This window comes from Strix uralensis, chromosome 4 (assembly GCF_047716275.1).
Source record: "Strix uralensis isolate ZFMK-TIS-50842 chromosome 4, bStrUra1, whole genome shotgun sequence".
Taxonomy (NCBI): domain Eukaryota; kingdom Metazoa; phylum Chordata; class Aves; order Strigiformes; family Strigidae; genus Strix; species Strix uralensis.
This window is the reverse complement of record NC_133975.1, coordinates 116722845-116737902: the sequence shown is the minus strand read 5'-3', so window position 1 is coordinate 116737902 and position 15058 is coordinate 116722845. Positions and strand designations below refer to the sequence as shown.

The following is a 15058-nucleotide window of genomic DNA, read 5'->3' as shown; positions in this document are numbered from 1 at the left end:
CATAAAGTCTTCAACAGCAAGGATGCTAAACTGATTAAAGAATGTGATACCTTTCATCTTTTGCTTATAAACCATTTAATACAACCTGTTTATGACATCTTCTGTTTTCTGGTTTAAAATTAAGGCATTGAATCTGAAGTGCAGTTTAGTTACCAGTCTGTTTCCTTGCTGTGGTTTTACATGGAGGCAGTTGCCCTGTACACCTGGTTTAAGATTAGTCTAAGCTAAAGATCATGTTATAGAACATGGTGCTAGGTAATACAGCACACATCTTGAAAATTAGTGTATGAAAAGAGCTTTACGTGATTGAGATTGTTTTGTTTTTTTTTTTTCTTAAGCAAATCAAGTTGCTCAACAAGTGTCAGCTGTCAGGACACATTCAGATCTTAAAGTGGGAGAGTATTCAAGTTTAGAGGTAACTGAATCATGGACAAAAGAGAAGTGGAGTCAGGAATTCTCTAAGCATCAGGTAATGTATTAAATATAAACTATAAGCAGAGTCTGCAATAAGTTAGGCTTGCTCAGAAGTGATAATTTCTTCCAATTATACATTAACTTTTCTAACAGAAATTCAGCATATTGGTATTATTTATATATGAATTTTGAGGCAAAATAAGTATAGGGCTTCGCACGTTGTTTTGAAAAAGCTGTCCTTTTTAATCCCTTGTTTTCAGTCTCCCTGATTTATGGCTCATCGTGATTGTGATTGCAGAAGAAATTTTGAGTGTGCATAGTGTACTTTAGTTTAAATATTAGGTAATAAAAAAAGATTATAAAATTGAATGTTCTCTGGGGATGCAGCACGTTGTCTTTGGCATACATTTTACTTCTGCCTTTTTGGGTACATTATTTCTGTATAGTTCTCTTTTTAGATGGAAAATAATTAGGTTTAATGGTAACATTTTCCTTGGTGGTTCGTGGACCATTTCTGTTACAATTTTTTTCCATGCTGTATTTTGCAGTAATGCAAATGGTTATAATTTCTGGGTTTTTCTCTCCAGCATTTAGTAGTGGCCTATGAAATACTGTCTGAGGTACTCTTGACAAGTGAAAGGGTTACTATACTTAGTGCAAAGTTAGTGTAAAAATAGTGCATAATTTTATCAAAAAACTCAACTTTTTATCTGTGATAATGTACAAGAAATGAGTTTTCCTTTAAAAAGAATTGTGATGACATCCTGCTTTTCTGTTACAGCTGCAGGTGGTTATGAGTTTATAAAGAATTACCTTTTTTTTTCAGAGACATGATGATGGGACACATGAGGGACACTAACTTGTTATGGATTTAATGACATTTGTTCTGTGTAGTCTGGCTGGTGTTGGTATCATCTGTTTGTTGTATTCATTTTTTTTCCTAGGCATGTGACTGGAGATGTATATAAAACCTTCAGACAGATTATTTTCTCAAGTAGGGAATGTTTTATTCTCTCTTGTCCTTACCTGGTGTATGTAGATGAATAGGAGTCAATATTTGCTAATATTGTCTAGCAAAACCTGCAGAAGCATTTCTGACTTCACCTTGACCTAAGACACTTTTCTTATATTGACACTTTTTTTTCTTACATTCAATCTAGGTTCTGGTTATGACATGTCATGTTGCTTTGACTGTTTTGAGAAATGAGTATTTATCCCTGTCAAATATTAATCTTCTGGTGTTTGATGAGTGCCATCTTGCAATCCAGGATCACCCCTACCGTGAAATTATGAAGGTGGGCTTCCATTGCATGAATGTTCAAATACTTGGTTGAGGAGGAGAAGTCTGGTGAGAGTGCTGGAGAAGTGGGAACTATTTAAGGCAGCTTTTGCTACCAGGTTAAAATATCAGCGGAATCATATTTTAGCAAGTTCTGGGACTGTGAAATTACTGTAATGAATTAAGACTTCAGCGATATTATGAGATAGAAAATAGTATATTTACTGTATTTTACAGTGGAGATTAAAGAAAAATCTGGCATTAACAGAGAAGAGAAGCTAAATTTATGGAATGAGGAGAATTTTTCAAATTCAATGGTAAAATACTTGAGTTTGGGAATGGGATGCATTGGTTTTTATTGTTTTTAAAATACTGATTTCTAAAGATGCTTGTGGGGCTCTTTTGGGATATTCTTGGCTCCATGTGGTATTTGGCTTATACAATGCGAGAAACCTGTATAATGTCTTTCTAAATCTTTCTTCAAGTTTAACCAGAGAATGTGTCTTGCAGTTTTTTAGATGATACTTTAGTTTTTACATGGTGTGGAAATATTATGGTGGGTGTGTTGTAAATGTGGCAAAGCTATTCTGTGCAATGCTAACTGTTTATTTCTTTGTATTTTTCCATGTTGTAAATATTTGCCTTTAAAGATGATTGCTGTTAAGTTTCTAGTTTGACTTCCAGTGTTTGTTTCCTTTTCCAACACCTATTGAAATACTAGTTTCAAACTAAGCATCTAAGTTTTCAGTCTGTTAGCTTGATGGTAGATTTGCAATAACTAAGGTATTCATTCTGTTTTACTTCACAGATCTGTGAGGAGTATCCATCATGTCCTCGAATCTTGGGATTAACAGCTTCCATTTTAAATGGGAAATGTGATCCTACTGAGTTAGAGGAGAAGATCCAGAAACTGGAGAAAATTTTAAAGAGCAATGCTGAAACTGCAACTGATTTGGTGGTCTTAGACAGGTATGTTGTACAATTACGGCTATTAAATTGATGCCTGTGTTTTCATTTTGGGTAGAGGAATAAACCAGCAGAAATATTTCCTCTTTTAAAATTCAGGAAAGTTTGTATGTATGTGATGCCGTTACTTCTATTTGGGGTGGGGACGGAATGTTAAATGGGTTTTTGAGTAAACAGTGTTGAAGTACATCTTTCCTTAAAGTTGGGTCAAAGGCTGATTGGCCTTGATATTCAGAGATTTTCTGTAGTTGTTAAAAAAACCAAACCAAAACAGACCCAACAAAACAACTAAAAAAACCCCACCCCAAAATCAAAACAAACAAAAAAACCCCAACCAACCAAAAAAACCCCACCAAACTAGCCTAAAAAATTCATATTATACAATACATTTCTGAACTTGTAAAATGCACCGTCTTATGTTTGGAGAGTAACTGGTTCATGTTCAGTGTATGCCATAATGTTGTTATTTAGTTTAGAAAAATGTTGCAATATCCACACTGCAAGATGTTCTCAATGCCAGAATAGTTGTCTCCTTTTTTTTTTTTTTTTCCCCCCCTCTCCCAAATGAGTTACCTGGGTTTAGAGGTTGATGAAAGACAGAGGGAGATGTGAGGAAGCAGTAAAAACAATACCAAAGTAGCAGAGCTACTTACAGAATGTAGAGTTCTGTGAATGATGTTTATTTGTAGAGGAAAATTAATGTGAAATGATTCATATGTAGCCTGTTGTCTTGCATCAGATGTACTGTGTTGTATGAACTGATTTTCAGACAAAGTCAAAGATGATTATTTCATATTCAGGAACAGGTGTTTTGTGGGTGTGTTTTTTAAATGCATTTTTCTGAACTTGTGTGAACCATTTGCTTTTAAGAATTTCTTGCTCATAGCTCTGCCATTCAAGAAGAGTAATTACTTGTGTAAGTGCATATATAGAGACCAAAATTGGCACTATGTGGATTGTGTTTGGCATATCCAAAAAGCATGATTTGGAAAACCAAAAGTGAAGATGGTGCTCAAATAAATTCAATTTGCTTTGCCTTAAATTGTCCAATATCTGAAATGAAGATAGTGATATTAACCTCCTTTTTAGGGAGTGTATTAGAAAGAACAGTATTTTAGAATGAAGTGTTTGAGTTGTGGAGGGTTTTTTACTTCATTTAACTGTGTAACTGTTCATCATTATTAATTCATGGTCGGAGAGTCAATGTACTTGAATACACTTAATGTTGCTGTTATTTGCTGTATAACCTTAACAGGCTGAAATAGCTCTGACTTTCAGAAGCTGTGTTTAACTTGATCTTTGCCCTCAATTAAGATATACTTCTCAGCCATGTGAGATTGTTGTAGACTGTGGACCATATACTGACAAAAGTGGGTTGTATGGAAGATTATTAAAGGAATTGGATGAAGCACTTGCTTTTCTAAATGACTGCAACATATCTGTACATTCAAAAGAAAGAGATTCTACCTTAATTTCTAAGCAGGTAAGGACATTAAGCTATGTGAAAAACCTGGGGAATAGAAATCTTACTACTGTTTCTCCTTGCCGTGTATGTTACATTACTGAAACTTTCTAAGCTAGCCGTCCTAGACTATCTGAGCAAAAAGACTTCTGATTTTTGTTCTTAATAACAGTGCAGGTCTTTACACAAATGAGTGGGGCTTGAACGACAACCATTAATTAGAACTTCATCTAGTTTGAGATTCAGATTTGCTTAAGGCAGTAAAATAATTCTGCACCCTGACGTTGTGGGTCCTTATTCCTGAAGTCAAGAATTTGACATCCTTGTGATCTCCCATGACCTTTGAATAATTCAGTACGGAAGAGGAAATAATGCCTCAGGAATTATTTGAAAAAACTGTACCCAGGTGTATTAAAAGATGATAAAGAATTCAGGAAAAAATTCCAGCCATAGATCTACGATTTCTACAATTTATCTTAGAACAATATTGGACTAGTGCCACACCTTGCTGGAATGGAATTTGAACCTTAGGCTTGCCCCTAACTTTGTATGTGTTTGTTGTCATGTCAGATGGCAGAGTAGAACCCAGAAAGCAGTGGTGCATTGAGCAGGCACCTGTCACATGTGGGGTCCAGGCAGTTGCTTTTTCTTCTTGGGCTTTGTGGTTTGGAATTGCCTCCTGAGGTACAACTATGTAGATACGTATAAGTCTTTGTTTAACAAGAAGTTGGTAGTGAGTCACATTTCTATAATAATTTATGAGTAAGTTGGAGAATGTATTTCTTTCTTCAGCCCAAAGTATTCCAGTTTCCTTTAACATTCTTAGAAAGCCAGCACTCTGATGCTGTCCAGAAAAAGGTTATTTGGGCTAAAGTTAAGGATGATACATAAGACAGCCTATCACAGCTGCATGGGAAAAGGAAGTCCTGGTTACTTTTGTGCTAAATTTAGAATGTAATGGGCTGAAATATATAAGGAATGCTGGTAGCTGGGGACAGTTGTCAGGATTTGCATAGTCCCAAAGAGTGGATTAACTGCTATGCTTCTAATGCACGTAACCCTCTGTGCTTGATTTCTCATCCAGTAGCTCTCCAAGAAGATGGAGGCACCCATATTAAGAAAAAGAAATCAATTTTCAAACTGAGGTGCCTTTTGTCTTGGCACTGGAGAGCATCAAGCCTCTGCCTGCAGTTACAATTAATTTACATAAATTTTGCCCTTAATTAAGTCTTACAGCTGACAAACTTAAGGGAAGATAGTGTGAAGATGATAACCTGTTCTTCACTTCCCCCCAGAAGGGAAGAAGGAAGAGAAATTAAAGCAGCAACTGAAAACTGTATTCTTCTGACTGTTGTTACAGTTCTATCGTAGTTCTTCTGTTGTAATAGTAAATCCAAATCCTGAGTCTTTTTAATAGTATTATCAATGTACCTCATTTGTGGATTCCTAGTTTATTGTTTGACCACTTGACTCTTCAGGTGGAAACAACTTGCCATCAGATAAGATGTTGATGGTACTCAAGTGCCTATGCTGTGTTGTCTGAGTAAGATGTAGTTCTCTGTTTTTCCTATTCCACCCACACATACAAACCCCTAATTTTTTGCCTTGGAGAGGCTAGTCTTGCTAAGATCTCGCTAGGGCCATTGGTTATATAGTTTTGAAACCGTGGCAAGTATCAGTAACAAATAAAGTAAAAATGCCCAGTAAAGTGTTTATTTTATTAGTTCTCTGTTAAATATAAGGGATAATAACTTCTGCTTTATTTATCTAGCTGCCTCAAGAAGTATTCTCCTTTTTAGTATAATTATCTTAAGGTAAATTTCAAATACAATTCCACAAAATTGTAAAATACCCTTTTAACTTGTTTTTTTGAGATTCAGAAATGTACAAAGTTTGGTTGTAGTAATTGAGGGGGGAGGGGGAAACTTGCTCTTTTACAAACACCAAAGCTCCCAAGGTCATCTAAATAGCAAAAGCAGACTTCTAAATATTTTTATAATAGAGCAATTATCATAATCCTTACAAAGATTGCTATATGAGAAACAAGATCCCAGTCTTAAATGAATAAATAGTTCATGAATGTACTATCTGAACTGATATTTGAATTCATGTGTTGTAGATATTGTCAGACTGTCGAGCTGTGTTGGTTGTTCTGGGACCCTGGTGTGCAGATAAGGTAGCTGGGATGATGGTGAGAGAGCTACAGAAGTATATCAAACACGAACAAGAGGAGCTGCACAGGAAATTTTTATTGTTTACAGACACTTTCCTAAGGAAAATACATGCACTCTGTGAAGAGCACTTCTCGCCTGCCTCACTTGACCTGAAATTTGTAACCCCAAAAGTAATAAAGCTGCTTGAAATCTTGCGCAAATATAAACCATATGAACGGCAGCAGTTTGAAAGTGTTGAATGGTATAACAATAGGAATCAGGATAATTACGTATCTTGGAGTGATTCTGAAGATGATGATGAGGATGAAGAAATTGAGGAGAAAGAGAAGCCAGAGACTAATTTCCCATCTCCCTTTACTAATATTTTGTGTGGAATTATTTTTGTGGAAAGAAGATACACAGCAGTTGTTCTAAATAGGTAAAGCTTTTTATTTAAAAAAAAGAGAAAAAAAAAAAAAAAAAGGCAGACTCAGCTGCCAGCACATGATTGTTAATATAATGAATATATAGGAGGTTGTCTTGTATTTTCAGAACTTTATTTTAAAGTTGGTTCAAGAGATCATACTGGATCTGTGTAAAGAATAACACACACAAAAAAAATTCAGGCTATGTATATATGGAGTGGATGGGAAGAGCATGCATCTTTGAAAATTTTACTCAAGGGCATGTTTTGGGCCCGAGTTTGTAATTTGATTCCTTTAGAAGGCACAATGTGAAATACTGCATTTAACCTGTAAAATAGCCATATACTGATTTGTGTTAATCAGTCTTTAAATTTATGTTTGCAATGGGTGCTGGAAACATCTCTAACCTACTGAGTGCAATACTTCTGGAAATTTTACCGTTACCTTGCTAAATCACATTATCATATGATCCAAGTCTACAGAAAATCAAATTTGCCCTTGCACAAATATCTCTTAAAATTTACCAGTGCTACTGTAGCAGTTGGTGTTTTTAAAACACCTATTCAGTCAAACACTAAGCGCTTTCTTGCAGTCTCTACTAAGAAAAATACAAACCCTGGAGTATTTGCCAGTATATACTATGCAGTACTCTAGTTCCTTATTAGTTCTTATTCCTGAACGTGATCCACGTTAGTTATACATAACACTTAATTGTTAAATCCTATTTGTCACAAACCATAAATGACATCTGATTTATTCACCTATCTTGATTTGGGGTGTTTGGTTGGTTTTTTTGATAGTGTGATAAATGTCCTGTGCAGTTTGGTTTTTGCATTCTGGATACCTTGGAATCTGACTCTTCTGTTGTTACCTTTTTGCTTGAGTCAGTAGTTTGAGTGTATAATATATTCTTTGATCTGCAGACTTGCCAGTATGTTTTTTTTGAACTTCATATTTTTTCTTTACCTTTTTTTGCATTTTTAAATATGTTTACATAAATGTGCAATATGAGGCAAACTAAGCCATTCAGTGAAATGAACATGTTCTGTTAATAACCTCTGAAGCAATAACATTAACAGATTCTGATAAATTTTTGCTGAACTGAAATGAGTATTTCATTATCCTATAAGGATTGAACAGAATTGTGAACATTTTTTTCTTCTAAATTATGAATGTGATTTAAATTCTATTCTGTGCATTCTTGTAGACTGATTTATACACTATACTATATCCTAACTGCTGTTGAACCTGACAGAATATGATGTCTAGATGAAATAGGTAACCGAATTCTGCCATCTTTAAGTTTTAGGCACCTTTGGTACAAGTTATTGGCAGCAAAGAGTAAAACTATATGTAACTTCTCATTCACTTCTGAAAGTTAGTTAGCAGATTCTCCAAATGCTCCTTTACCTCATGTAACACACCTGGTCTTAAAATACCTGGATGATAAGCAGACCTGAGCTGTTGGAATTAAGACTGAAAGCTTTCAGTGGAGAACCTCACTGTAGGCTGACTTCAGTTGAGTGGATTTAGTTCAAGGGCCTCTGCTTGATTGTAGCTATACTTATGCTGCATATATAGGTGGAAAGACTGTCTCCTGAATTAGGAAGTCATGAGTGTTTGAATTAGTATATCAAAACCACTCAAGCTTCCGGTAATCCGGTATGGATTGTTATACAGAACTAAGTTAAAGCAGAAATACAATTTTTCTTAAAACATATTTATTGTAGTATTTAGAGACTTAGAATCCCATTTTCTGAGGTCCATGATGACTAAGGAAGGCCAAAATTCGTGGCATATGTTGTACTTTCTGGGAGAAATAGGTAAGAATTTTCTCTGAAGCAGTGATCTCTTTCTTTAAAGAACTTTAGCAACAGCCACTGCACATACTGTAAATACTACAAATTAGAAAAATACAAAAAAACCCACACCAAACTTATTCTTTGATCGTTATTATTACAAAGAACTGATGAAGTGGCTGACTTACTGGGGTTTTTTGGTGTTGAGTTCAGGTGCCTGTAAGCTTTTCGGAAGAGAAAACGTTTTCTAAAGCCCAGTTTCCTTCCATTTTCATTGCAGTGCCTTTCAACTCCCTTAGAGAGGGGTCTGAAAGCAGAAGTTTTTTTATCTGTTTGAAAAACAACACCTGTTACCTACCTCTAATAATACTTTTTTAAGCACAAGGTTGAAGTCTTGAATGTTTCTTAAGAACTTGCCAAAGATGTACACAGTGAAATGTTTGTTCAGATGTTTTTAATTGTTTACTTCTGTAATAAGTGAGATACAGTAAGAATGTTTGAGATGCTTAGTAGGTACTCAGACTGAAGCTGTATGACTTGACAGAAATACCATGTGGAAAAATAAATACAAAAAAATAATGAGGATTTTTTGTCCAATTATTAACCGATATTTCCTTAGTATGTCTGTCTCAAGAGCCTAGACTGCATACAGAAACATGAATCCGTTCAGCCTTGAACTAACAAATATGCATTTTAGTACAGGAGGATCCTTCTAGTCTGTTTCCGTAAATATAGCAAGCAATTTGCTCCTTTCCCATTCTCTTGCCTATACTCCCTGTCCATTCCAGTTTTAACAGACTGCAAAGGAAGTCAGTCTTCAAGGTGTGCTGTGTTCCCATAAATCTTGTTAAAAACAGCAACCAGGTAAAGGTGAGAGACTTCAGTAGTTTTCCAAGGGTAGAAAGGGCAGGGAGAACGTCACCATTTTCCATCTGGTTTGGCAGTAGCTTGCGGGGCAGGCGGTAGGCACGTAGCTGGGGACTGGCACAGCACCCATCTTATATGTGAGACAGAACTGCTAGAGATGTAATTGAGAAAGGTTTGAATTACTGTTGGAGGTATACAGAGGCAGGCTGTCCTTTGGATATGAAGAGCACGATGGATGTACTGTGAGCAGATTAATACTGGGATGGCTATAGCAAGACATGCAAGGGATGTAATTTTTTGTATATGATCCCTTGATTTTTATTGGCTCTGCTGCTCAAAAACCTGTTAGGGTTGAGAAATCCCAGGTTCTATCCATGCTGAGAACAGATTAACTAAGGATGCTACAGCATACTTCAGTTACACAATGTAGTTATGCTTTTAAATCCATAAATGACTAGTTCTAGATTCAGTGCATTATTTATATAAGCTGTCTTCTACCTTGTGAAATTAAAACTGCAGAAGCCAGCCTTTTCTGCTTCTGTAACCTAAAGAAGGACAGGGCAGTAAGAACATGGATGATCCTCACCTCCCTGTTCAGTTTTCCTTTTAAAGAATCAGATTAAATCCTCCAATTGTAGATACATTTGGGTTAATTTCAAATATAGTAAACATCTCACTGGGTAAGCTGAGCATTGCTCTTTAGAAAGGCAGGTCAACATTTTGTTATTAGTATGCCTGAACAGATTATGTATTTTAATATCAAGGAGAATAAAAATCTATGTTTTAACCTAAAAATTAACATACTTTGAGGGAGCAGTTACAAGTCTTTCTGTTAAAATCAGTCATAATTTACAGAAAATGAGATTAATTAAAGTGATTGTGAGTAGGGTGCCTTAACAACAGGAAACCTTAGAGTAATAGATTGGTTTCAAATTATCTGGTTTTACCATGATAGACCTGAAATGTGTGTGATGCATGCTGTGTATGTATGCAGTCTGTCTTTTATTATCCTTACAGAGGTTTTCACTAGGAGTAGTGTTTTTAGAGAAGACTAAGGTCAGTTTATGTGTTAGCATGGCTTAATTGTCATGCTTCCATTTTTTTCTTTTAACATAGGTCTTGCAAACAAAAGATTGTATTCCATTTTCTGAGTTGTGTGGCTTCTAAAAATGCATGTAATATTTTTAGGTTGATAAAAGAAGCTGGGAAGCAAGATCCAGAACTGGCTTACATCAGTAGCAATTTTATAACTGGACATGGCATTGGCAAGAACCAGCCCCGTAACAAGCAGATGGAAGTAGAATTCAGAAAGCAGGAAGAGGTAACTTCAAGAAAAATAATTGAAACTAGCAGTACCTTCAGAACGTTTTTTTTTTTTTTAATGTGTGTGTCTTTAAAAACAAAAACCAACAGGCAGAGTCTGGAGCACAGCCATTGGAAGTTCAGGGAATACCCTTGGTTTAACAAATATACATACTTATTGGAGACACAGATGTAAAATAAAAAAACCCAACAAACAGGTTTGGAGACATTGGTATGTCATATTATACAAACAGAAATTAAAACTTCATGTAAAATCATGTTTGTGTCCAGTTAGATCATCAACCATCTAATTCTGCATTTGGGTTAGTAGCACAGTAATACTGTAAAGAAAATCAAGGTTTCTGACATTTTCAACAGTTAAGCTGGTTTTAATATTCATCTTTGCTAAAAGTGAATTTGGTAAGTCATTAAATGACGTAAATATAAAGCCCCATGATTTTGACCTCACTTAAAGCATGTGAATTATTTTGGAAGCAAATGCATTTATTCCTCACACCTGTCTGGGTTGTCCTTCTGACCTCCCCCCATCTCCTTCCCTACTGCCCTGCCCCTCAAAACCTTCCTTAGTGTTGTATGGTAAATAGTATAAAGATTGGAATTACCAGCTCTAGAATGTGCTCCACCAGCCAAGGATTTTAGACTAGATGTCAGGAAGTATTTCTTTACAGAACGGGTTATTAGGCAGTGGAATGGATTGCCCAGGGAGGTGGTGGAGTCCCCATCCCTGGAGGTGTTTAAGGGTAGGGTCGACATAGCGCTGAGAGATATGGTGTAGATGGGAACTGGCAGTGCTAGGTTAATGGTTGGACTGGATGATCTTCAAGGTCCTTTCCAACCTAGATGATTCTGTGATGTTTCAACCTCAGAAATGGTTGACAAAGGTGTTGTCCTGAAAGCAGCTTTTTTTTTTTTTATACTACAGCTGAAAAATTGTAAATTAATAGGTGGGATCCTCTCCATTTCTAGAGATGTACTAGCTTCTTGGACTCATGTAATTCCACATACCAGATTTGATTCCTAGAAATCTATCTGTTCTAATAAATAGACTTGCTGTGTTCCTGAAAAGATTTTTTTGTAATAGTTTTATATCTGCATATTTAGACAAGTTTTTAGAATGTCTGATCCACTCTCCTTATTTTTATTAGCTTTTGGTGAATCTGGTGATGGAAACAGATCTCAGACTAATCTCTCAAATTTGTCTCAATTACTTTTGCAGGTTCTTAGAAAATTTCGAGCACATGAGACCAACCTACTTATTGCTACTAGTATTGTAGAAGAGGGTGTTGACATACCAAAATGCAACTTGGTGGTGCGTTTTGATCTGCCCACAGAATACCGTTCCTATGTACAGTCAAAAGGAAGAGCTAGAGCACCAATTTCCAATTACATTATGTTAGCAGATACAGACAAAATCAAAAGTTTTGAAGAAGATCTTAAGACATACAAAGCAATTGAGAAGGTATGAGGTCAAAGAATTTTGCCTGGTTTTGTTAAATATATCCTAGTATTTTTTAAGAGAAAAATCTCTCATCACGTTCTGTTCTTGAAATGTTAAGATCCTCAGAAACAAATGCTCAAAATCTGTTGATACCAATGAAACTGATGCTGAACCCATTGTTGATGATGATGATGTATTTCCACCCTATGTGTTGAGGCCAGATGAGAACAGCCCAAGAGTTACTATTAACACTGCTATTGGACACATAAATAGGTAAGAGACATATTTACTTTTTACCCTGTGTTTGAATAAAAAACTTCTTAGACTGTCTTGCAACATGGAGGCATAGGCAGGGGCATTGTACACATTTCCTCTTAGAACTCTTATCAGAATCTTCTAAAGAAAGCAGTCACAGCTGTATGAAAGGTTAATTTGGTTTTTGTCTCTTTATCCTACAGAGGTTCTATCCCTGATAATAACTGTAGTGATATTGATTGCTGTTGAATTAAAAGCTACCCTGAAAACATGCAGTTTCAAAATGGGTAGTAAGATTATTTTTTTGTTTTTTTGCTCTTGACAAGCTAGCTTTAAAAATAAATAAATGAAGTGGCTTGTCAAAACTGTGGTAAGATCTTCCACTTCTAATATTCACATATGTAATAGCAATCTGTTGTCATGTTTAAAAACAAAAGCATAGTGAATAAGCTGAACATAATACAAGTCCACAAGACAGGATGGTGTGCTTCTAAGGGAGCTAGCCAAATACCATCTTTGTAAGGCCATGGCAATTAGAGGAGATCCTCAGTGACAGGAAAAGGTAAATGTTACGATACTTCAAAAAATGCAGGATCCAGGGAGCTACAGTCTGGTCAATTTTACCTTAGTCATATGGAATATTATGTATCAAGTCCTTATGGAAGCAATTTCCAGGCACGTAAAGGAAAAGGGGGTTGGCATCAGCCCGACCAGCCTTGTTGCCTTCTGTGTGATGAAGTAATTGACAGTAGAAAATCAGTGAATGTCATTTCCTTAAGTGAAGCTTTTGATGCAGTTGCCATAGTACCTTAGTAGCCAAATTCTTGAGATGCAGACCATTTTGGTGGACTGCCGAGTAAATAAAACCTGGCAAATCAGTCAGATTCGAAGGGTGTAACGGTAGATGGTTCAAAGTCTAGCTGACAGCTGGTTATATGTGGCATTAGGAGGTCCAGTACAGTTTAACATCAGCACATTTGCATTTGACACAAAGTTGGGAGAGGGAGAAGTGAGTGCAGTGGAGGAGCCATAACAAATTGAAGGAATAGGATAACAGTAAACTCAGATTGAACAAAGACAAAATGCAAACTCTGGGACCTGAGGTGAAGCAGTCTTTTGCGTCATTACAACCTTGGAACCACCTTGCTGGAGACCAGCTTTGCGGTGAAGGACTTGGAGGTCTTCTGCTTGATAGTTAGTTGACTACAAGTCAGCAGTGTACCCTTGTAGTGCTCAGAATGACCTGAAATCATCTTGTGTAGTGTTTACACCAGTAAGGCAAGATTCCACTGAAATGTGTTTAGATTTCAATTTGCAGGTTTTGATGATTTGTAAAATGTTTTGTCAATTCAGGTACTGCGCTAGATTACCAAGTGATCCATTTACACACCTAGCTCCCAAGTGTAAAACCCGAGAACTACCTGATCATACATTTTACTCTATTCTCTACCTGCCAATCAACTCACCTCTTCGAGCTTCAATTGTTGTAGGTATTTGGGGAAGGAAAAGCATGGAAATAAGTAAATATGTTGGTATAGATGTGTCTGTGCCATTTTGAGAATTAGTTTCGTTGTTATTAATGAAAATCACTTTTTCTTTTCCTGTATTGTGTTCTGTAACTGTCTTTAGATCACTGTTTGATTCCATTATAATCTGTTTTCCAGCAGTTACTGTTTATTCTAAAGGCAAAAATATTTAGATATTCTTACCAGTGCTTGTTTTTTCACACATGTATGTATCAGTTGTAGCAAAATGTCCTTTATTGGTTTTGATCAACAGTATGTTGAATTCTTGTAATTTTGGCTTCTGTGGGAAAAGAGCATAAGCCTGAACATTTTCACAAAACTGTCATCAATATATTTTTGTTTTTAAAGTTTTGCTTACCTAATATGTTTGTGTTAAATTAAACTAATTAAACATTTATAATAAGTAATGTGCTAATCAAACAAAGTTTTTAAGACGTACTTAAATGTTTATAGGGTCCTCCAATGAGTTGTGCAAGACTGGCTGAGAGAGTTGTAGCTCTTATTTGCTGTGAAAAACTGCACAAAATTGGTAAGAACTGGAGAAGCAACACCTCTTTGGTAAAGAATATTCTATAATTGAGAAATTGAACATGGTACAGATGTTATGCATATACATGCATTTCTGCTCTAGCCATCTACTATAGCTTCCTTTCTCTTACCTTGTTTTGTGATATGATCATGTACTGACTAATTTAGCTTACACTTTATAAGCTAAAGTAAAGTTTTCCGGGGAATCTTGTTACTTAACATATTTTGTCTTAAATAGCAAATGCAACGTTAATACAAGACACGGAGATTTGACATTGAATATACTTAATAAATGGGGAAGAGAGTCTTGTTCTCTAGATGTTGATTATACGTCAGGGACTACATCCTGCAGCCAAAAAATAACTTGTTTTTTTTAAAGTGAATTGTAACAAATTAAAATATAAAATATCCTAAATTTATTGTATTCTCTATCGTAAGTCATGTTCCAAAAATAGGACATTGTAGGATTACTTCAGCTGTCTTGTCTCTAATAAGTGTAATGGAGCATAATCTTTATTGTGGATTGTTTTAAAGAGAATTCTGTGTTATGGGTGCTTTGATGAAGTACAGAAGTATTTATGTCTTTTTTAAGGAAAAAAATTTGTAGGTCTGGGGTTTATTTT

The 15058-nt window shown here is 35.7% G+C and overlaps 1 protein-coding gene across 10 annotated transcripts in view; it reads left to right on the top strand.

Annotated features, from left to right (window-relative positions):
- The window catches only part of DICER1 (dicer 1, ribonuclease III), a 66568-nt gene that overhangs the window by 26144 nt on the left and 25366 nt on the right, over window positions 1-15058 (top strand). For 8 of the 10 annotated variants that reach the window (XM_074868690.1, XM_074868693.1, XM_074868696.1 and 5 more), the window contains 10 exons: window positions 339-469; window positions 1575-1709; window positions 2502-2662; window positions 3974-4142; window positions 6241-6713; window positions 10554-10686; window positions 11905-12147; window positions 12245-12399; window positions 13735-13867; window positions 14361-14436. In XM_074868690.1, the coding sequence (XP_074724791.1) occupies window positions 339-469; window positions 1575-1709; window positions 2502-2662; window positions 3974-4142; window positions 6241-6713; window positions 10554-10686; window positions 11905-12147; window positions 12245-12399; window positions 13735-13867; window positions 14361-14436 (1809 nt within the window). Of the gene's footprint in view, window positions 1-338; window positions 470-1574; window positions 1710-2501; window positions 2663-3973; window positions 4143-6240; window positions 6714-10553; window positions 10687-11904; window positions 12148-12244; window positions 12400-13734; window positions 13872-14360; window positions 14466-15058 lie in introns of all 10 variants that reach the window. The other 2 variants (XM_074868699.1, XM_074868698.1) reach the window with 2 other exon arrangements.